We start from the raw sequence: 25,202 nt of genomic DNA on the forward strand, positions 1-25,202 counted from the left end.
ATTTGTTGTAGCTTTAGGTAGTAGTAACACTTCCTTAAGCAAAAAGCAAATAGATCCGCACGGCAAGAGAGCACGATGCGGACTGAGGCGTTGCTGTTTCTTTTATGCTTCTCTCACTCCCTCCAACGGAAAACGCAGTCACGCCCGTCAGCCCGTAGTTTCGTTGTATGAATCGGCTCGCGTATGGAAGCAGTTTGACGTGCGACAATTTGCTTTTCCGTTTCGTTTCCCGCGTTTCATTCAAATTTCTGTTGGGTCGCTCGAAAGTGCAAGTGCTGTGTAAATTAAATCGAAAGCTGTATTTTTTAGAATGCCGAGGAAAAAATGCCAAACGTGGCCTTCAGTTCCAGTTCCAAGCCAATTTCTTCCTTTTTCGTACGGAAGACGGCAGCGCCGGAACAAGGTTAGTTTGTTGTACCTATTATAGCTTTCAAAAGTTAAACCAATCTGTTACCCCAATTTTCAACTACAACTACAGACTGTAAATTTCAATTGGTTCAAAAAGATTTTCTTATTTTGCAGAATGCTCTCTTGATGTGATTAGCAGTGCTAATACGCCAAAACATAATCCGGTTGTTGCTAGCAATTCGGAGACGATGTCAGCAGATCAAGGTTAGATTTATTTATATTATTGTGACTTTTTCTTAAACTTCCTAGCGTTTGCTTACTACGTTCCATATGCAGTCTGAATATCAGATAGTATTAAAGCTCACAATTATTTTTCAGAAATTTCCAAATCGAAACAATGTGATCCGGATATTGCCACTTGCTCGATGACGTCGGAGGAAGGTTAGTTATATTAAATATTTCTTGAAAATAGGGCCGTTGATCAATACTCGATAAAGTCTGCGTTATCATCTGAAAAATGGTGACTGAAGACGCTATCGCATTGATTAATCACCCTGCTCATAAACTATTAGCGTTCAAGGCGTTAGATAAGCCTGGTCTCTGTACTCCACACTTCATTACATGAAACCTCAAACAAAATGATCATTGTCTTCAACTCAAATTCAATGTTAACATAAATTGTTGCGTTATTTATTTTGTTTGAATCCATTGGCTTCGATTGACATGGATTTTAACTTTAATTTTTTTTCAGGAATTTCTCCCGATGCTGAATCAGGGTCAACATCAGAAGCAAGTGGCTCTAATTCTGATGATCGTTGTGAACCAAGTAAGTTTTTGACATTTATTTATACATCAAAAAATATTTCAAAAAGATATTATCACCAGAGTATTCAGTAAGTGGCGAAGATAGCATTTTCCAGCAAAAAAAAATTAAAAAATCTGAGATTCGGAAAAATTAAAATTTTCATAAAGTGCCAAATCATTTTCATCTTCCAATTACCATAATCATGTTTATACAGTTCTTCACTAGGCTTTAAGAGAAATCTTGAGACTTCTTTACGAAATTTCTTTAACGACTAGGTTAAATTAAGATCCCAAATCTTTCAGTAAGATCTTGAAATTTCAATGTAGTATATTGAACTCCTTTAGTATTTATAATTAGCTACGAAATTCCCTGGAATTTAACAAAGCTTACTGAGCTTCTACAATTTTGGCAGACTTCCAGAAAATTCTTGAAGTAAAAAAAAATCCAGCACTGTTTTTTTGAACTGTTGCACAATTTACATGACTGTTACATTATTTCATGAAGTTTTATGTAGTTTATATAATTTTTACGGACTTTAAATAAATCCAGTAAACTCTACCAAAACTCACAAAGCTGAAAGAACTTTTATTAATTTTCTTAAAACAAACATCCAGTCTTACATACTGTTTTGAATTGTATGAAGTTTTCCTGTTAATAAATTGTATTTAAAATAAAATAGGTACCATGAATTTATGCAAAACTCTCTACAGCAACTCCATTGTTAAGCTGGATTCCATTAAATTAGCTCCACATATTTAGCTACATCGAACTTGAAAAATTATACTTGGGAACGAAAGCTCAGATGCTGGTTGACAAATACACAGACGAGAAGCTACTTACTGCGGTTGATCTCCACAAGATTCGTTTGGATGTGATGAACTTCTTCATCTCTATCGTGAACCAAATCATTATGCGCTTTGATTTCAATAATGGTGTGTTGATAAACTTGGCCATAATCGATCCAAAAAATGTAGTGGAAAAAGTTCATCCGTCAATGTACCCGCTACTTAAGCAGTTTCCTGAACTGTACGATGCCGAGGAAGTTCAAAATATAGACGACGAGTTTAGGGAAGCTCGGAACACAGTAGGTGAATGGAGTACAAATGGAGAACTGATCGATGGACCGGAGTTCTGGAGTAGAGTTTTGTCGACTCGTCGTATGAGTGGTGAATTAGCGTTTCCTCTACTTAAATGTGTTATCCCAGCCTTCCTTTCATTCCCACATTCGTCTGCAGATGTAGAGAGAATTTTTTCTGCACATAATCTTAACAAAACTAAGGTGAGGAATAGCCTAAACACATCCACCATGAAAGGTATTCTAGCTGCAAAAGAATATGCAAAGGCTCATAAAACGCCAAGCGGTGTTGTCGAAGTCACCGTTGCAGCTAGAAATCGATTGACAGTGGATATGTATAAAATGAAGTAAATGGTACAGTATCGTTATGTATCAAATCAACCAATTTATCATGAATAACATAAACTCATTAACGTTCTTTTTAATTTTTACAGGGATTGTTTGGTTTTTCAACTGAAACTGCATAATTAGTGAGAAGCTAAGATTAATTCCTATCAATGTTATTCAAAATATCGTTAATAAACCTTTTAACAAAATAGATCTGTTTGTCGACTCCTTTCATAAAATATCACAAAAAAGTTGCAACCGAAAACTATTTTATCTCCACCTCTTTGCCTAATAACTATCCTTTCACCTCTAAATTAGTTAACCATTTAATTTGAGTGGTAGTTTTATCAAATATCCGAGAGTTTTTGCCCCTCCAGTGGTTGGAAAACTGTTTTTGCAGTATGGAGAATATCACAAAATTCGCGACTCTCTACTAAATATAACTTCACAGAAGGAAAAAGGCGAACATGAAAGAAAACGAAATCCAATTTGGCTCAAAAGACTAGAAGAAGCTTACTCGTCGCTATGCTCCTCTAACATAAAAAAAAATTAAAAAAATTATGGAACATTTAATCGATTCCACTGTGCGTTTATATAGCTGCCTTTTAATAACTCATGATGACATCAAAATGCGATGTATTTTTATTTTGTTTTTTCGGCATGCATGCAATAACATGTTGATAACTAAATTTGTAATCTAAATAAAATATCTATATTAAAATAAGTTATCAAGCAGTTCTCACTAATATCAATATATGTTATAATTTTGATATTCTTCGCATATCTTTAAGCTCTCATTTTTGTTCTGTTAGCCATCAACTCCATCAAAATGAAATCAATTTGAATTATCAGGAATAATGAAAACAACATAATTCTTGTTTTCATTTTGTTCTCACCCTCTGCTCGGGAACCTATAAAAATTTCCATCGACAATTAATCATGTTATGGTGTTTTTGACAGCATTCACAACCAGAGGACCAACCGCTTTCGGATGCATATGGAGCTGGTAGTAAACGATTTGAGATTGTATGGGGATTTACAGTATTAATTGAATATTTCCAATATAAGCATGTATGTTAAATACAAGAAAAGTGCCCGAGCACATTAAAATGGTACAAATACAAGTACTCGTAAACATTTAACTTGCATTGAAAATGTATTTCGTAAGAAATTGCGGATTTTCTGATATTCTCCATACTGCAAAAATGATTTTACCAGCACTGGCGGGGTGACATCTCTCGACTTTTCGGTGTAACTACCACACAAATGATGTAATTAATTGTATTCATCTATATTAAAAATATCAAATAGTAATGAACTCGTGCACTTTTTTGCATTTAAAACTGCTTATCAGGAAGATAATGGATAGAAACTAAAATCTCCATACATTTTCAAACGGCTTCATATCACTCTTATAAATAAGTACGGACGATATCACAAATGGCGCAATTATATCCCGTATGGTTAGTACGATAGCCCGAATAGGTGGTTAAGCACTTTTTATGGTTATTTTGTATGCACTGTATTTGTAAAACAACAAAACATGATTAATTAAGAAAAAAAAATCGTCAATACAGAAAATACAGATTTTTTAATAGAGTGGATACAGATTTTTTTATAAAACCACCTGGCAGCTCTGCTATCACCTTTCATCTCCAGGGCTAAAAATGTTTGCATCTATCGGTGAAAACAGTTCTATCAACAAATAGGTGCAGGCAGGTTTCTTCCATAAAAGCACTGCCGGTCAGTGGGAGATGGATTGTATTCACACACGCACACAGCTACAAAGCAAGACCATGTTGGAGGTAGTTGGGTTTGATTCCCGGTCCGGTCTAGGATTATTTTCGATTGTCAAATTTCTCGACTTCCGTGGGCATAGAGTATATGATTGTACTTGCCACACAATTATATTAATGCAAAAATGGAACATTGATGCCTGCTCTCAATTTGTAAATATGGAATATATAACACTAAATGAATAGCATGCGATAAGTAATGAGCAATAAGCTAGCCATATTTTGTGACCGTGTGGTGTCTTGCATTCTAATGTATTTAAACACATTCAATCTTTTCACGCAAGTAATGATTCATCGAAATTTCCACAAGTTTCACGCAAATTGAATTACTCAGCTGACTGTCCCATGTCATGTTTTGACGAACTTTTCAAAGGGTCCAATCTGGCTTGAGCGATTCTCTTCAACATCAACGACTTTCGTTTTCATTCAACTCTGTTGCAAAAATATGCGGTGACTGTGTTAGTGTGTTAGACTGCGGTAAAACAAACAGCAGAATCGACCGGTTGAGCCTAGAATCATTCAAGCTGAACATTGCATTAGGTTCTATGTAACATTGATCGATTCTCTTCGTCGACTTTCTCCTTCATTAATAACTTGAGCACATAACCGTTTCTTGTTGTGTTTGCCGTATAAAATGCTAGATAAAAGCTTCCCATATTGATATGTGTGCGGAAAATACCAGGGAATGCCGTTACATGGTCGTGGGGATACAAAGAGAAAGTCGACGGAGAGATCTGTCAATGTTAGTTAGGACATAATGCAATGTTCACCTTGCATTCTTCAAACGACTACATATAGCACATTCTAATTTACACGTTCATTCCCGTTCATTCCGTTCGTTCGGTTCATTTGCCCGTCCAACACTACTATATTCGCTAGTTGTGTTTACTGACGGCGCTCAAGACCGGTATATGCGATTTTTCTTCAACAAATAGCGGTCAACCTACTTCGAGCTGGTTGAATCGTCCCTTTGGAATCAAGTGATCCCCACACATATCAATTGTATTATTTGTAGAATAAATCTTATTATACTTCACATTATTTATTCAGTTTTCCTTCCAATCAATGCGAGCTTGCTATCTGTTTTGAACTGTCATTGAACAGACCGACTCATTTGTGTGCGAAAACTATTCGTTTAGTACAACCGCCTGTCAGTCAGTGCTAATCGGATTTCCTTGACGTGCAGTTGCGTGCGTCGCGAGTAGTGTTGTGCAGTTATTATTCAGTTTCCACCAGAATTCGGCTTCATTTGGTATTTCGGTAAGTGGTAGAACTATGTTTCACCAGTGCTGCCCTGCAGTTTATCAACCGTCTGCTAGGTAAAAACGTAAATTGCGTTGCATCTCGAAAAGATGACAAAGCTCAGTAGTGAAATTCATTCGCCAGTTGCTTCCCTTTGTTCAGTGCTCTGCCGTGGTAGACGAAAAAAAAAATGTGAATGAAATCATGAGAATGATGATAGCAAACAGAAGGAGATGTGCGGTATTTTTAGAATTTGATGTGAGGCGGCAAAGGTCTTTCCCTGTTTGTTATGTGTTTGTATCGGTTGTTTTGCACTGGTTGCACTTTGTTGCACCGTGCCGTCGGTGTTGTTTTCAGTGTTTAGGTTGGTAGATGTGTCAGTTTGGTTTTTGGTGCTTGTTTTAGTGTGACGATGGGTACTAGCGTGGGAAGCGTAAGGTGAATCAAAACAAAAAGTCACTAAGGTAAGGATGAAAACAATTTGAAATATTTTCTATTCATATTTATGTAGAAGCCTCTTTTCAATTATGAGTCAGAAAATACGTCACAAATCGATAAATGATACATTGATGACACGAAAAGGATTATTGACTGCAAAGTACATATAAGGAAACATAGGTCAGCATATTTTTTTTCGATGACGTTTTATTTACATCATTCCAATAAACATTTATAATCGAAAAAACCACCACGTAGTACAAAATATTACACGCAGGATGAACACGTTTGTCATCTGGGGAGTTTCGCATAGAAAATGCCGTTTCTTCAATTCGAAAGACAGTGAATTATTAATTCAAACACCATTATCAACATCCCAGCTACGCTTGAATAGAAGCCAACGCCAGCACCTCTCACAGTTCCTGTTTCATCGCACTCTCGTCGTAGTGCTCCACGTCCACCTTGACCACGTACAGTAGGAACAGTGCCAAACAGATAAGGAAGAAAATGGCACCCAACTGCACCCAGCTGAATATTTTAACGGCTTTCACCAGCTCCGGTCGTTTCTGAAAGGGGTGGGACACACCAAGAAAGGGTGGTTTCAATTCAATTACCTTGACAACAATCAACCGACCGCGGTGCACCACTACTGTCCAACTTACCATTATTATTCCAATAATCAATGCCACCACGGAAATCACATTAGCCAGGCATGTGCCGATGATGATGACATTAGTACCTAGCAAAGGAAATGTTTACGATTCAATGTCCCATCAAGGAGGTATAAAGAAAACAGTCCTATCACTTACTCGTGGGTAGATTGGCAATTGGGAAGATCTTGGCCGCGATTGTCACAAAGGTACCGAACAGGCAGATGGCAAAACTATACAAAAACACCCGATGAAGCCGGCTGGAAGTCATCTTTTACGTTTGTTTTCCTTTTTTTCGGCAAATTACGGGCCTAAGCAGCTGATGAAAATCGGTCGCCGCGAATGAAATTCTCGAATTTTTCTGCGTTTGGTTGGCAGCAATGGCTGACCGTCTGTCAATGAGACTGCGAAGGGAGGATGGAAAATGGGAAAATTCTTTTCGCTTTCCTTCGCATCCGAGTCGGTCGTTCGTAAACAAATGAACGGGTGAACGTCGGCGCCGTCGGTCCGGCAGGATTGTTGCACATTGTTGCGATGGGGTCGGTGCGATGAACAACTTGTGGCTTCAGACATGCGCACTGCGCTGCAGGGATGCCAGGTGATGGGAGAAATATTCGGAGTGGAAAGTAAATCCAGTGTTTTGTGTACAACAACTTATTCTCAGTATTTCTGTATTACTGAGTAAATGCTCAGAACTTGAAAGAATACCAGAATTGAATATGTGGACCAAATTCAGGAACTTGATTTGCAGTGAGTGCCGTTTATGATTAAAACTGGAATCATAAGGAACTGGACTGCCCTTAAAAGCATACTTGAATATGTTTCGTCTTAATTCCATCTCCTGGGATTCTCCTGAATCGTTCATGAGATTCTCTGGAATCGCTCCTGGGATTCTCCGGAATCCCTCCATTGTAACAAATAAAGAGGCGACACCGACATTAAAATCAAAAACAGTCTTGCATTACAAAAACCCTTCTCACGGGCTCGTATGCACAACTTTAACCCGAAATAATGGGACGATGCCAGCCTCCTCTGGATCACGCGTGAACAGCTATCCCCGCGTCTGCCATTGATCCGTCGAAATATCGACACATGTACCGTTTTTTCATCGTCTCAGGTGGATCCTACAACGAGCGGTACCAGTGCACCACCGGATGGGACGCTATTTGGCCGAACATGTTGACATGTTGACATGGCCTCTGATGGATTCTTCATGTAATTTTGGTTATATGGAGTCGATAAATTGGCCATATTTACGGTGCTTTCGAAACCAGTGGCCAATGTTGCTTTAGACAGTTGACATGGCCTCTGAAGAATTCTCCATGAAATTCTGCGAATTTTGAGATGTAGTACATCAGCGCTGCGTGCTGTCAACCATGTCAATTGATATTAGATATTGCTCCAGCCAGGGCTGGGAAATTTCATTTTCAATAAAAGATCTCACGCGATATTTACAGAGATACTTCTGTCACTATCATTGGTTGAGAAAACGATAATAGAGATTTACTTCAAAATCTCATCGATATTTTTGTCATGACAGAACGTGACAGTGTTGTTAACATCGCAATTATAAACTCATTTATTGATATTATTGTTACTTGTACTATAGAGGTAACTATAAGACTAGTAGGTCCCGAAGAAACGTGCTCAACTTTTTGGCTCAGCTCTGGTACTCTCTTCGGTCCCAAGCTAATCGATTCACCCCTCGAACATAGGAAAATCCAATAACCCCTCATTTTATCAGTCAAACTTTCATAGCGAATAAAAACAAACATTGTGTAGTACTAGAATTTCGACTAGAATGGGGTACGTTGATCGATTTGCTTGGGACCAATAGGCTAGTCAAGTAGTGAGCCAGTTTAAAATCGTTAGTTTCGTATTGATTGTTGCTTGTACCGCGGTAATCTTAAAGACATATTCACTCTACCGATTACATACTGTTGCTTGTCAAAATCTAATATAAATCAGTTGGAAATGTTGATGTCAAAACCGTATGACAGTTACTCTCATGATAGTGAGAGGACCTGATTTCTTATTGTCACTTGACGGCCGTGATATTTACCAGCTCTGGCTCCAGCACTGAATTTCACCTTCGATACTGATACGCTTAGAGCATGATATCAGGCATTGCAGTTTGACATAGGAATCCACACGGCGAATGAGAACGAACTTAATTTGAGTTTAGCTTACTCATAATCGCCAGAATCGCAGGAGCTTAACGATCAGTAAATTTGCCTCATGTTTCAGCAACCAAATTCTAAATTAAAAGTTAATACTAATAGAATTTCAAAACAAACAGTGCAACCCTTTGGAGGTTTTGTTGACAAAAAACCATCTCAGCAATGTTCAACAGATCAATTAAAGATATTACTGAACGTATTAAACATTACGTAATTATCATTGAAATAGAAACAACTATAAACATTAGACAACTACCAACCGAACAAAAAAAAACACAACTAGAACATTATCAGAAGAAAACATCACGAAAGGAACACAAGAATTACTAAACAGCAGAGAAGAATAAACAATCATCAAGGAATTAAAATACAAATCAGTATACTTCACAAAAGCAGACAAAGGAAAAGCAATTGTCATTTCACGACAACACGATGACAGAGAAACTCAACAACGGACAATACAGAAAACAAAGAAAAGACATATTACCAGAAATAGTTAAACGTGTGACTGTGAAAAACCTCAAAAATCTACCGGAAAATGAGGAAATTTGACCAATAGACTGAGAGAATCCAATCTTAACTTTTCACATACCCGGAAAGTTTTTTTTTTTCCTGTACAAACCTGGAAAAACATGAGGCAAATTTACTCATCGCTGAGTTCATGCACCTTGTGTGGATTCATGAGTAAACTAAACTCAAATTTGGGTTGTTCTCATTGGCCATATGAATATCACTAGTGACAAGTTGAAAATCTTACTTATATCTCATTAAACTAATTATTTTGTGTAATCTTTGCATTGTTTCAATAGCATCGATAAGTTTTCTAAAGATCAGTACTCGATTAGTAAGCTTGATTATCTCTCGCCCCAGCTGGCCTGGGTTCAAGCCCAGTCAGCGCCGCGGGGATGTTCTGAGGCATAACATCTCTGATCACGCCTTCCTTCGGATGGGAAGTAAAGCCGTTGGTCCCCGGTTCATGAGTTGATGGGTCGATAGGTAGGGTCCAGGTGTGGGAGCTGCCTCCTTGGCGTCGGTAGCATTGGTACTCAGTACGGAAAACAAGATCGACGGAAAACAAATCAACGAAAAAAAAATGCATCGGCAATGTATTGTAGCGGGGTTTATTGTGTGCGAAAATAGCTTCGGAATGGTTGCGTTCTTGAAATGGGCTATTGGTAGAGGTGTTACTTTCTCACTCCCAGGTTCAAGCTTTGTGAATTCGTGAAAAGTGATCACAGGTAAATTTTATCCACACTGAGGCAAATGTGTGCCGGAGCTGTGCCGGCAGTGCCAAGAAGTCATTGAACTGACTTTTGTTTGCTTGTGAATAATGCCTTGTTGGCAACCCGGTATTTTAACAGCTCTTGTTTTCGATTTGTTTTTCAATGTTTACAAAAACGATACGGTCTCCAGTTGGGACTACACATTGGATGCAGCCGTCTCCAAGGATGCCTGCAACGAACGAGCTCCGTTGCTACCCGATCCTTCCATCTTCGGCGGAAGGCGGACCCCGCACAACGAACGTCAATCATTAGTCAATCACCGAATTTTTCACCGCCCGAGTATCATCCGTCGGAAAACTGGAAACCAACACCGGCCGGAACACACGTCGGACTGATGAAGGACGCACTGTTGACCCGAAACGGACCAGCCAACTTCATTCAACCGGCACAGCAACAGGCCGCAGTAATGATGGTCTACGAACTCGATAACAACACAGCCAACACCGATAAGCTGTTCAATCTGTTCTGCCTGTACGGAAATGTTGTCAGGATAAAGTTCCTGAAGACCAAAGAGGGTACCGCCATGGTCCAGATGGGAGACGCCATCGCTGTCGAACCAATCGAACGCAGCATCCAGCGTTTGAACAACATTGAATGAATGGAAATGATGATAGCAAAGTTCAGATTGCTTTTTCCAAGTAGAACTACATGTCAGAGTCCACCAACACCTACACCCTGCCAGACAATTCGATCAGCTTCAAGGACTACAGCGCCTCCAAGAACAATCGCTACCTTTCGTTGACCCAGGCCAGCAAAAATCGCAATCTCCACTTCTTCAATAACCCACCCTTATGCCGACCGAGTTCCTCCTCCGCATTGGTTGAATTCCCGAGCGTAGCCCTGGCAGTGAACGCCATCATGAAGTGCAATCGCTACACGAATTAGCGATGCAGCTCCCACGGCTGCAGCTGCTTCCAATGCTGCTGCTACTGTTCCTTCTGCTGGTCCGGCTCCTCTAAAAGACGTCAAAAAAGATGGACAAGCAGCAGCAGCAGTAGCATTGGAAGCAGCCGCAGCCGTGGGAGCTGCATCGCTAGTTCGTGTACCCATGGCCGGAAACCTCGGTCATGTCAAGATACCACTGTTGGCTGTTCTTCGTCTGGGAAGCAATGTGGAGGCGACTGCCTTCACGGGTGTAACGATTTTAAGAATCCATGGCGAGACTTGGTGGAGATTCACGGTTGTGTTTTGAAAATAATTTGATTATATTGTGGCAACATCAATAACAAATTTTAACACATGCACACTGCGCAGGCGCAGAAAAAAATAATTGTTGCCAGTAACTTTAAAGATCAGAAAAATTGTAACCATGGGTGCCAAACAGTGCCAATGACTGTGTCCAGGTGTGCCCCAGCTTGTTTTTGGCACACTGTCCGGAGTGACCATCCCCTTGGGTAGCTCTTATACGCCTTTAACAATTTCATTTTCTGAAGCGTTGAAAGACGAGTGGTCAACACACGAGCCCCGGAATCTCAACGTCCATGGTTCGGTTTCAGTCTGCTTCAGTTTATTATTTTTTTGTCAAAATTATTTTTTATAAGGCAAATCAATGAAATTCGCATCGATTTCTTGTGGCTAAAATTCATAAGTTGTTCTTATAAAATTCTTAGGTTCTTTTGCCTCAATGCATAATGCCATTGGCAGACAGTAGGAGTTAGATTGAAGACACACCACACATACACACACGAGAAATACCGCAAGATGGCTTCCCCAAGCTCTCGCTGCCTACCTTTTAGTAACAGTCATCTACTACCAGAATGTTTGTGGCTTGAATTCGTCTGTTCAAGAACACCATTTGGCTACAGATTGCTGTCTACATTCTCTGCGAAACCTGACTAAATGCCAATAATCTCTCCAGCCAAATATTCGGCTCAAACTATGAGGTTTTCCGGTCCGATAGAAGCCCCACGAATAGTAGGAAGGCATCTGGCGGTGGCGTTCTAATTGCTGTCGAAACCTGCTCGATTGACGATCTCCAATAGACTAGTTCCGAGCAAATCTGGGAGAAAATCAAATTCGCTGATCACAAGTCATTCCTTGGTGCTGCATTTATCCTGCCAGATCGTATTCATCCGATCTGCTATATTTATCTCATGTGACGCTGCTGTATGTGACGAGTTTTTTATCCTCAGTGACTTCTATCTTCCCGGAATTATTTGGCAATCTTCAAATAATGGCTTCTTGTTAGCAGACACGGAAAGGTTTTCGTTCCCATCGTGCCTTGCTAGATAGCTACAGAATAGCAAACCTTCGCCAAAATAACAACTGTTTCAACGAATATGGACGAACGTTGGACTTATGTTTTATAAGCCTTCAAGACGTTGCTCGGGACTTGACAATCGGGTAGCGATTTCGAGCCAATTTGCTGTCAAATCCGAGCCAGTTGCTGATTGGTCGATTTGACAGTAGCAATCGTGGAATAAAAAGGACAGAGGAATCACACCAATCTGACTGGCAGTGATGCCGGAATCAATATTGCCGTCAATGGCGTTGTTAATTGTTTATATTTGCGAAAGGAAAGTTGGAAAATAAGGTCCACGGCGTGCTCTAAGCGATGGATGTTCTTGTTTGTGTATGAATGTTTTTAATGTGTTAAGCAAAAATGGTGCCCTAGGTACTAAACTGCAGTAGAAACTCCGAATCAAATTAAAATTAAAATAGAAAAACCATTCTGCAATCCTGGCATTATTGGTCAACCCCGTTAAACAGTAATTTTCGACGGGCATTCATCAAAAACATTAAGAAGAGTGAGAAGCTGGGTTGTCAAGTCCCGTCCTGGCTCTAGACATCTCAGTGAGTTTAACTCCACTCGTGAAACACGTGCCACATCACCCACACCTGCAGTTAGTCCCTAAAGACAAGAAGTTTCCAGTTTTCAACGATAACGCGGAAACGGTGAGTTGTGATTTCAACAAGGCTGACTACAACAACATTATTACTGTTTTGATTGGAAAGCCCTACTAGATCACGAGAACGCCGACAGTGCTACGCAAACTTTCTTAAACATTCTATGTCATAGACTGCCACGTTCCTAAGGCTCTGAACCATATGGTGGATTTTTTAAACTTTTGGTTGAAATTTGACAGATGGAAAGATATCGATTAATCCTAGCGTGGTTATTTCTGACAGGCAAGAAGTCTAATTTTGACAACCGTGGCTGAGTTCTGCTCGAAAACCGATCGATCGGTAACACAGGGATTTTCGAATATAAGAAATAACTTTGGAAATGTCTCTTTGTAACTTTCAACGATGAAGTTGAATGACGCTGAAGCTTCGAGTGAATCGGAAATCTGCCAACGGTTATCTACGAAATTCGTTGGTGATTTTTTTTCAAACGAGTCGCTGCAGCCACAATAGTTTACCGAAGCTGCTACAAACGTTCTAGCAAGAGATGTATTCATCCTTAGATGTTGATGACTCCATGATGCTCTAAGCAGCTTCTAAATTGAAATCTTCGACTTCACTTGAACCCGATATAATTCCTGCTATGTGAATTATATGAATGAAGTATATATGATGAAGTATGTGAATGTTCCCAAAAAGGGTGACAAAACTAACGTTGACAATTACCGGGTTATCTCTGCGCTATGTGCAGTATCGAAATTATTCGACTAAGGCTTGTACTCGAAAAAAATGCACCATTTTTATCCGTGTGTAACTTTTTTATCCGTGGGTAAAAAATTGATGAACATCTGGGTATAACTAGTTTGGAGTAAATTGTTTATATGTGCAAAATTTCATAACAATCGGTTCAGTGGTTATTGAGATGTCATCGAAACAAGAAGAAAATCGCCGGAGAATTTTGCGCGCCGTCATGGAAAATCCGACTGCGACCATGAGAAGGATCGAAAGACAACTGGGAATCACCCATACAACTGCGTCTGGGGTGGTAAAATCGTTTAAGGAGTCTCAGACGACCGAGAGGCGGGCTGGAAGTGGAAGAAAATCGAAGACAGCTGATCCTGTGAAGGCCCGAAAGGTGTTGGATTATTTCAAGCGTAATCCGAACCTTTCGATTCGCGACGTAGCTCTGAAGGCAAAGTGTTCCGCCTGGTTCGTTCAGCAAACCATGAAACGAGCTGGGTTTCATGTATTCAAGGTCCGGAAGACACCGAACCGGTGTGATCAACAAAACACGGCGGCCAAATCCCGCGCAAGGAAGCAGTATCGAGAGTGGTTAACGAAACCGATGTGTGTGGTTATGGATGACGAAACCTACATCAAGGCAGACGCAAAACAGATACCGGGGCTGGAGTTCTACGTTGCCAAATTACGGTTTGATGTTCCGGAACACATAAGGAAGAAGAAAGTCGACAAATTTGCCAAAAAAATACTTGTCCTGGCAGGCCATATGCCAATGCGGTAAATCAACAGCGAAATTGACCGCACCGAGTGCCTCCAGAAGCGTCTGTTGCCCTTCCTGCGGTCCCACGGAGGCGAGACATTATTTTGGCCGGACCTGGCATCATGCCATTACATGCGATCGACGTTGGATTGGTACAGAGACAATAACGTTGTTTTTGTACCAAAAACCGCCAACCCCCAAATTCACCAGAGATTCGTCCGGTGGAAAGATTTTGGGCCATAATGAAGGCCAAAGGTTGAAAATCGTCCAAGATGTTTAAGAACGAGCTGGAGTTGAAGAAAGAATGGATGAAAGTGACCAAAAAGGTCAGCTCCACCATTGCACAAAATGTAATGAGGGGTCTTGAGGGAAAGGTGCGGGCTTTCAGCGATGGATAGGAAATTGAATAAAGCAATTATGCCGAAACATAATCCATATGCATTAGTTCATTCCCTGAAAGTTTCAAGAAGATCCAACTTAAAATAAATTTTTGGCGAACACTTTTTCTGGTGCATTTTCTTCGAGTACAGGCCTTAAGGGTGCTGGACCCTATTTTTTCCAATGCAAGCAGCTCATCTCCGACGATCAGTATGTTGCTTATTTGCTTTATTTAACGTCGGACTCTGTTCCGCAATCTAGTGCCAACCACTGACGGACATCTATTGCCATCCATTTACGTCAATAGAAGGTGCAGGAAGGCAGCTTCCACACCTGCGTAGGATATCGCACCCATTCAACACATATGGGCCGGGACCAACGGCTTTACTTCCCTTCCGAAGGAAGACGTGACCAGAGATTTTTATGCCTCAGAAATATCCCACCGACCTCGGCTGGGATTGAACCCAGACCCATTGGGGTGAGAAAAGCAGTCACGCTTACCACTACACCACCGGCGCCGGCTACGACGATCAGTATGGTTTTATGCCGAAATGATCAACTACTACGAACCTTCTCTGCTTCACTATGTCCGATGTTGATGGAGTGTCTGAAGGACTGCAGACCGACGCTAATAGGTACACATATTTGTCATCCGCTTTCTACAAAATCAACCACGAAATTGCTGTTGCTAAACTCGCTAGGTTTGGTTTCACCGGCTGTTGGTTCCAATCTTACTTGACCGGCCGGCGTCTTAACGTCAAGATTGGAGCTTTCCTCTTATGGAGTTCCTCAAGGCAGCCATCTCAGCCATTGTACCTAAATGACATATCAACATTTAACCTGAAGGACCTCTTTTATAATATGCAGACGATTTCAAAATATTTTGGAAAATAGCTAAGCCACACGATGCGAATTTCTCACAAAGGTAGCTACATATATTCGCCCACTGGTGCGACTTGAACAGGATGGTGTTAAACGCGAATAATTGCACTATAATTTCATTCACAAGAAGCCAGAGTCCGCATATCTACGAATATTTGTTGTCGGGTGTTCGTATTAGTAGAGAGAGTCTGGTGAACGATCATAGGATGATCTTGGATTCCAAAATTACATTCAGTAAACACGTCTGTTATATAACGGATAAAGTTTCGAGAAACCTAGGACTGATTTGCGAGTAGCCAAAGATTTCAAAGACGTGTACTGTTTGAAATCACTATACTGTGCACTCGTTCAATCGGTACCGGAATATGGATCAGCAGTTTGGAATCCTTTCTACCAAAATAAATCCGACAGGATGGAAAGCGTTCAACGCAGATTTCATCGCTGGGCCCTGCGTCACCTTCCATGGCGCAATCGGTGTCAGCAGATAGGTCTGGACACTCCCAGCGTCAGCAGAAATACATCCAGCTCTCTGTGTTTCTGATGTGCTATGTGCTCGTATTGACTGTCCCACTCAACTGGTACATCTACCTCTTCAGGCAAGAGCGCGTAGTTTGAGAAATAACCCGGCATCAAAATTATCCCTATCAATTATCATTTTCACATCTTTCTTTTTCACCTATCTCTATTCCTAGGACAACTGCTTCTATCAATGATACTACCAGTGCACAGTGGTCCATAATGCAGATTTAGGTGGAATGATATGTTTTGAGCCTGAAATTGAAACTTTAGACTAAAAGTCTCTTCTACAAAGTTGTTCCTTATAGTTTGGCCCTCATTTTTATAACAATGAATTCTAGGGTGGTTCTTATTATCATTAAAATCAAGAATCTAACTTTTTTGATTGAATAATTTAAGGTATACATTCTTCAGCAAAGTTATAGCTGAGCTAATTTCAAGCAACTTTGTTCGACTAACTTTTTTGTATCTCTTAAATTGGCCGATTTAGAGCTATTTTTTTTAATTGAGTTAGGGTTGGGGCAAACAAAAAAAAAATTTTTTTTACGGCATTTGAAAGGGCGTATGTTATTCTGAATAATTTAAAATACTTGGAGGTATGTTATTTTTTAAACTCGTGTAAAATCAATTTGAATATATTTATATTTTTCCCTATATTTGGGTATATCTTTTTCATAAAAAGAGATACAGACAACAAATTTTGCTATAAAACATTCGTTTCAAAGAGTTTTAAAAGTTTCTAGGGGATGACTTTCATGAGAAATTTGAAATAAAAAAGTTAGTGCAAATAAACTATTTTTTCCAGGAACACCCTAAGTCAACTCCGAAAAATTACTCTAAAATGAGAACGTTAAGAAATAGAAAAAAAATTCTTCGACAAAGTTGCTTGCAATCAACTTAGCTACAACTTTTTCAAACAAAACATGTTTCTATTTTGTAAAACAAAAAAGTTAGTTTTAAAAATTCTCTAATTTGAGGACCACCCTGACGTTTGCAAACACCAAAAGAAGGGAATTTTTAAGAACAAGTGCAGTGATAGAAAAAATGATAGAGAGATGATAGAGGGTATTATCCCTATCGTTGATAGGAGTGAGGAGTGATTTTATCAGCAGAGAACTTATGAATGATGGAGATGTTATTATCCATCCCTATCTTTTGAGTGAACGTTTGTGATATTATCATTATCAATTAAACGGCGTATATAATCTCCATCACATTTTTGGAGACCTGTTTCATCACTATCATTTTATATTATCATGCATACCGAAAAACCTGGCATAGTGGGAAAAATGGTTTGTATCAGAAAAGAATCTGCCAAACTTGTTCAGCAAACTATACAAAACATATGGATATTTTAGGAATGGTGGTGACATCTAGCGACCGGAAAACGATATCCGACGTCATTTTGAAATCCAATATGGCGATTTTTGGTTATGCAAAATCTAGAAAACATTGTCAAATACCCTTCAATATGGATATTTTTGGAATCGTGGTGACGTCTAGAGACCGGCAATCGATGCCCGATGCCATTTTGAAATCCAAGATGGCGGCTTCTGGTTATAATGAAATCTGGGAAACATTATCAAATACCCTTCAATATGGGTATTTAAGGAATTGTGGTGACGTCTAGCGACCGGAAATAGATGCCCGACGCCATTTCAAAATCCAAGATGGCAGTTTCTGGTTGTTTTAAAGTCTCACATTGTATATACCAGAAAGCCGCCATCTTGGATTTAAAAATGGCGTTGGACATCGACGTCCTGTTTCTAGACGTCACCCCTATTCCAAAAATACTCAATATAATGTCTCCCAGATTGTTTTTACATTGAAGGGAATTTGACAATGTTTCCCAGACTTTAATATAACCACCATCTTGGATTTCAAAATGGCATCGGACAACAATTTCTGGTCTCTAGACGCTACTACGATTCCAAAAATACCCATATTGAAGGGTATTCGACAATGTTTTTTTAGATTTTACAAAACTGGAAGGTGCCATCTTGAATTGTAAAATAGCGTTGGACATCGATTTCCGGTATCTAGACGTCAACATGATTCCAAAAATACCCATTTTGAAGTGTATTTGACAATGTTTCACACATTGTTTATACCAGGAAGCCGCCATCTTGGATTTCAAAATGGTTTCGGACATCGATGTCCGGTCTCTAGACGTCATTTTCTAAAAATACTCATATTGAAGGGTTTTCCGATTCTAAAAATACTCATATTGAAGGGTTTTCAACAATATTTCTCAATTATAATGTAACCGGAATTTAAAAACGATAGCGAACATTGTTTCCGGTGTTTACACGTCATCTTCGTTTTTAAAATATCCATACTGTTAGAGTATTTCTGGCATCTACACTTCGTCCCCGGTCCGAAATATAAATATTGATTCAGATTGCAATGTTTTTTTTTTATGTTGACCATTTGGGAGGTCAATTGTCCGTTGTTCAGAATAAAATTGATAATTTCGAACTATCATTGATACAGATAGAATCCCCATATCTATCATGAGATAGTTCAACTATCAGATGGACCATTTATCATGATAGCAATGGGAAATGATATTGTTTCTATCTCTCCTATCCCATCATTGATTCTATCTATCATTGTTTCCATCATAAAAGTACCAGAGATGGGATAGGGGTTCTATCATGATAGACTGAGAGAGAATCTATCAAATAGAAACCTATCACTGTGATAGGCCTCTATCTGATAGATGATATTATCATCATTTATCAGATAATTTTGATGCCAAATAACTCATTGATAAGTTTGCCTTTTCGTCGTACCAACTACAGTGCAAACTGTGGAATTCATGGCCTTCTGCGAGTTTGTAATAGAGTAGATTGTATTTATGATTTCTGTTTTTCCCGTGAAACGTTAAAGAACAAGTTTGTGACTGTTTTCAGACGATTTGAGTAATTTAGGCTAAATTATCAATATGGCCCTGTGCGGTCTATGCGGTATTACCAAATAAATAAATAAATGGCGGCTGGAGTTAAATGTAAGTAGATGACCATAGAAATACTTACAAGTAAGAGAAATTTCAATAGGGTGGAAAAGGAGCATGATAAATGTATTGGCTATGTAAATAACCCGGCATTGTATGGGAGAAATCCAATTGAATCTAACATAATTTTTGCTTAACGATTCACGATAATACCGCTGCGCTCTCTGTCAACCGTCATATGTTGTTTTGCTGGACAGCTGAAGATTCGCCTTCTCGGTACGTGAAACCCACAACCAGTGTTAGCAAAACACCCGATACAAATAGATATGCATTTTCTCGCCAAAGCGAATCCTGCTATACAGTTCATGCTTTTGCTACATACATTCATCAAAAACTGAAAATAAAACCCAGTAAATGCTAGATGTTTGGATCTTGTGTGAAGCTTCTCCCGCAAACTGAAACCGGTGAACCCCCTAACGACGATATCACCCATATATGTAGGTAAATTCCGCCCACACAACGATGTTCCGGCATCACATGACCAATTTCGGATCCTGTGCCAGCGAGATCCACAAAACGCTATGCTACTTCTTTGGTGGATTGAACATATTTCTTGCGTTGGACATCCTTGCCGACTTCAGCACGGTATGGTTCGAAGTGGGTGACTCCCGAGAACTGTTCCACGGTGAATCGATTGGAGATGCTTGTAAGTCTGAATCGAATTGAAGTAGTCTAGCCCTTCGGATTCCATTGCGCCCTAAGAACTTGTTCCGTCCGGTTTTAGATCGTATTGCGACGTTCATTGTCATTGCTGGTCCAGCAATTGCTAACATCTGCCTGGCAATAGTACTTATCATTGGCGTCTACAAGGTAAAGTTACATTTTTTTTGATGAAAGTTATTAGTACTAATGGGGTTCAATTTTTTCGTATATTTAGCGACATCCAACGTATGTTAAAGTGTTCCGTATGTTCATCCTGGCGCAGATGATCATCATCTGTATTTTGGCTGCGTTTTCCTATACGACCGTACTGAAGCATAGAGGAAGTTACACCATTATGCTCTTTGTACTGGTGGTTTCTATCGGTAAAGCACGATCTGTATTTGCATCGAAGTACAAACGGTTTCATCGACTCATTTTAATATTTCAGCCTTATTTGGCGCCGAATCATGGATCGCTGGAGACTATTACAAGCTATTGTTGGAGGAAATTAATGAGGAGGAAAAGGAACGCTGCATTAGAATTGCATAATATTAGTTGTAGTTAAGGGACACGCAATGTCAAGTTTACTAACTAATGAAAAAAAAAAAAAAAAAAAACGATGGGTCAGACTAGTGTGGGTCTAAGTTAAGAGAGAAGCCAATCGAGCAGTGCGTAACTTGTTATAGTTGGCAGTGTTGCTAGATTCGGCTTAGGCATAGGTTGCCAAGGCAGTTTGATTCGAATGTTATCCTTTCTTGTACTAGACCCCAACTAGTTCAGATGGGTCACCTTTGTCTAGTTCTTTTGGGCAAGCATCCTCTTGTACACTTTTTACTACTGATTGGCAAGAGCGTAGCCAGACGGGCAGAAATACAACAATATTCTCTTCAAATCTTAAAATAGCTTGACGTGATGGTAAGGTTGTATTTATTCACTTGTTTTTATGCACACGGCTTGGACGAAACCCCGTCGGGATGTGTTAATGCAATACTGCTGTGTTTCTTACTAGGTTCAGCTTCACCTTCAGTGCTATAGTCCGTGCCGTATTAAAAGTAGGGTGAAGGTGGGCTAATGCCAAAGCCCCCAATTTGGAGGGGGCCCCGGCTAAGAGAAATCAATTATATCCTTCTCAAAACAAATTTTCAACCAAATAATCGTTGATTTGTTTTGTATAGTATTTGAAAAGACCCAAGTAACAATTCAAGCTGAATAGTAAGAACGAAGCTGATTTTTGTTTGATTTAAGGTGTACAAAGCCGATTAACATCAGGCTGAATATATAGTTGATTAGTAGTGCATGAAGCGAGTTGTATCCCCATAATCCAACCTCAATAAGTTAGCTGATTTAAAGATTGAATAAGCCTTATGTAAGCTTAACACTACTCCACAAATCAGCTATGCGTTACACGTATTTTGATAGCTTGATTTGTTAAATGTCGTCAGTATCTGTGTCACTCGTTCCATTTCCAGCAGTTCAGTTCTTCTAAATTCACTGCCTACCTTTCTGATTACAAGCAGCGGCAGCAGTAGAGACAAGGAAGAGAAGATTTTCAATTATGGCACTAAAATAGTATCCAAATGATCATCGAAATAAATCACGCACTTGTGTCCACATTGTGTTAACTGCACTTGAAAATGAGAGGAACACACTCAATCTAGCTCGGTAAAATCTTCCACAGCTGATTACCCGGCATTTACTTTTGCTGGTATCTTTGCAAAATATGTTAGCTGATATCACAGCAAAATGTTATTTGTTTGCTGAGTCTCGGCAATTGTTTTACTGAATCTCAGTTGTTTACAATTCTGCGTTGCTGTATAATATTCTTCCAGTTTCTGTTATTCAACTTAAATTTGACGTGCTTCAAGTCAATGATCATACCTTTTGCCACACATATACAGGGTTTACTCAAAACAACTAGGATAGGCGAATTTTTGGTCAACTTTGTGTTGTAACTTCGTCAAATATGATCCGATTTTAAATCTTCCAAGAGCATTTGACTGGAAAACTAATATTGTTTTACGGTGTAGCCACGAAAATAATCCTGGTCATCGGATACCGCAGATATTCCGGGTTTCCGGAGGGCTTGTCGAGCTTGCTAAATTTTTGGTGAAATTTTATATATGATGCTGGTTAAATATATATATATATATATATATATATATATATATATATATATAACCATTTTTTAAGCGAATCATATACCAAGAACTAGAATCGGCCTAAATTCAACCGAGATATGGCCATTTTCCTGGAATCGGTTCTGGTGAAGGGTTCTGAATGCGGGCAGATATTTTAATCACTCAAAACATGCCGTGCGACAGCTCTTTCTTCATGGTTTCTCATCAATAGACTTTCAATAAACTTTAAATGCATCATTGACCACATTGGCCACTCTCGGAACATCCAGTATGCCCCCGGGGGAACCTGGAGCAGGGGACAATTGCATGTTTACACCAAAACATGCCGTGCGACAGCTCATTCTTCATGGTTTTTCATTAATATGCTTTCCATAAACTTCAAATTAATCATTGACCACTTTGGCCGCTCTTGGTATCACGGGATACCCCCGAGGGATCCTGTAGCAAGGGTCAATTGCGTTTTTACACCAATACATGCCGTGCGACATCTTTTTCTGCAAGCTTTTTTATGAGTAGGCTTTTGATAGACTTTAAATGGATTAGTGACCACATTGGCCGTTCTCGGGACCTCCGGTATGCTCGGGGGAACCTGGAACAGAGGACAATTGCATTTTTACACCAAAAACATGCCGTGCGACAGCTCATTCTTCATGGTTTTTCATGAATAGGCTTTTCATAAACTTCAAATGAATCATTGACCCCATTGTCCGCTCTCGGAACCACTGGGATGCCCCGAGAGAACCTGTAGCAGGGGACAATTTCGTTTTAACTCAAAAACGTGCCGTGCGACAGCTCTTTCTTCATGGATTTTCATTAATATGCTTTCTATAGAATTGAAGAGGATCATTGACCATATTGACCTTTCCTGGGATGACCACATTGACTGGAATGCCCTGAAGGGAACCTGTAGAGCGGAACACGACGAGGACTTTACACACCTGTCATGGCCAGCACACTCGCCGGATTTAAATATAATTGAGCCACTTTGGTCGACGTTGTAAGCTCATATTCGAAGCGTTTTTCCTCCTCCATCGTCGTTGAAAACGCTTGAACATCTTTTGATCCAAGAATGGTACAACATTCCACTAGAAGCCATCCAAAAACTTTATGAATCAATTCCCAGACGAGTCCAAGCTGTAATTGAAGCAAATGGTGGTCCAACATCATATTAGACGGTTCGATTATAACATTTTCCTACAATTTTAAATGGCATTCCTAATTTATAAATAATAATTTATGAATAATACATAGCTTTGCAAATAGCAAATAGCTTTGGAACCCAGATTAAAAGCGCAACTTTCCAAATAAGAATGATTTATTCGCACTGTCACTATTGTTTATTTTTAAATGCAGGAAATGGCACTAACTGATGGTTACTAGCGAGCACAAAAGTGCTGGCGAACATCTCCAGAGCTGACGTCGACATTAAAGAGTTGTTGTTGTGCTCTTGCTACACCTTACATTAATACAAGAGAGAGACTTTTATTGGTCTACAACCAGAGTTTAAAGACCTACTCTCCCTATCCACTGCTAGTAGTCAATGATCCATTTCAAGACTTCAGATAGTTCGAGCTGTCGAACGGCATTGTGAAGTGAAAATACAATTTTCCTCTTACATGTTATCCTGGGGCATCTGCTGGTTCCAGAATGAGCTCCCCAATGGCATTGTTTTGTGTAAAAATGTGATTGCATCCTACTACAGGTCCCCCCCCCCCCAGGGTATTCCAGTGACTCCGGAAAGGTCAAGGTGGTCCATGATCCACTTCAATTCTATAGAAAGCATATTCATGAAAATCCATGAAGAAAGAGCTGTCAAACGGCATGTTTTTGAGTAAAAACGCAATTGTCCCCTGCTACAGGTTCCCCCGGCGGTATCCAGTGGTTCCAAGAGCGGACAATGTGGTCAATGATTCACTTTAAGTCTATAGAAAGCATATTCATGAAAATCCATGAAGAAAGACCTATCGCACGGCATGTTTTTGAGTTAAAACGCAATTGCCAATGTGGTCACTGATCTATTTGAAGTTTAATGAATGCCTATTCATGAAAAACCATGAAGAATGAGCTGTCGCATGGCATGTTTTGGTGTAAAAATGAAATTTTCCTCTGTTCCAGGTTCCCCCGGGGGCATACCGGAGGTCTCGAGAGCGGCCAATGTGGTCACTAATCCGTTTAAAGTCTGTAAAAAGCCTACTCATGAAAAACCATGAAGAATGAGCTGTCGCACGGCATGTATTGGTGTAAAAACGCAATTGACCCCTGCTACAGGATCCCTCGGAGATATCCCGTGATACCAAGAGCGGCCAATTGATTCATTTGAAGTTTATGGAAAGCATATTCATGAAAAACCATGATGAATGAGCTGTCGCACGGCATGTTTTGGTGTAAACATGCAATTGTCCCCTGCTCCAGGTTCCCCCGGGGGCATACTGGATGTTCCGAGAGTGGCCAATATGGTCAATGATGCATTTAAAGTTAATTGAAAGTCTATTGACGAGAAACCATGAAGAAAGAGCTGTCGCACGGCATGTTTTGAGTGATTAAAATATCTTCCCGCATTCAGAACCCTTCACCAGAACCGATTCCAGGGAAATGGCCATATCTCGGTTGAATTTAGGCCGATTTTAGTTCTTGGCATATGATTCGCTTAAGAAATGGTTCTTCTTTCGTTGTATCTACTAAAAATATATATATTAACAAGCCCTCCGGAAACCCGGAATATCTCCGGTATCCGCTGACCAGGATTATTTTCGTGGCTACACCGTAGAACAATATTAGTTTTCCAGTCAAATACTCTTGGAAGATTTAAAATCGGATCATATTTGACGAAGTTACAACACTCGAAAGTTGACCAAAAATTTGCCTATCCTAGTTATTTTGAGTAACCCCTGTACTTAAATTGTCCAGTAGGTATGGTTGACGCCTGTGAATCAGCGACTGCCAATTCAAATCCCGAAATGCAAAGGTAATTTTTAGACTTATATTAACAACATAAATACCTATGTAAATCCGATTCGTCGTCAACAAGTAAAAGCAGTTCCATATAAATGCATAAGATATGATGCGGTCTTCCATTATTATTTTTAAAATAAAACTAGAAGGCTGAACAAGGGTTGGAAAATACTGTTATTTAATGCCTTA

The 25,202-nt window shown here is 39.7% G+C and overlaps 2 protein-coding genes across 2 annotated transcripts in view; one reads left to right on the forward strand and one right to left on the reverse strand.

The window, feature by feature from the left end:
- Positions 1 to 5,620: 5,620 nt before the first annotated feature.
- Positions 5,621 to 25,202, forward strand: part of LOC135700330 (uncharacterized) — a 42,804-nt gene continuing 23,222 nt past the window's right edge. Inside the window, exon 1 of the mRNA XM_065220824.1 lies at positions 5,621 to 6,057. The gene's annotated coding sequence lies outside the window, so the exon portion shown is untranslated. The remainder of the gene's footprint in view (positions 6,058 to 25,202) is intronic.
- On the reverse strand, positions 6,071 to 11,852 carry LOC135700332 (uncharacterized). Its single transcript, XM_065220826.1, has 3 exons — positions 6,841 to 11,852; positions 6,694 to 6,770; positions 6,071 to 6,597 (listed from the first exon to the last, which is right to left on the reverse strand). Exons 1-3 carry the CDS (start codon positions 6,950 to 6,952, stop codon positions 6,445 to 6,447), a joined length of 342 nt encoding a protein of 113 aa, XP_065076898.1. The 5' UTR covers positions 6,953 to 11,852; the 3' UTR covers positions 6,071 to 6,444.

Source organism: Ochlerotatus camptorhynchus, unplaced genomic scaffold (assembly GCF_037179485.1).
Source record: "Ochlerotatus camptorhynchus isolate MF236.1 unplaced genomic scaffold, CSIRO-AGI_Acam_v1.1 ptg000132l, whole genome shotgun sequence".
NCBI classification, from domain to species: Eukaryota; Metazoa; Arthropoda; class Insecta; order Diptera; family Culicidae; genus Ochlerotatus; species Ochlerotatus camptorhynchus.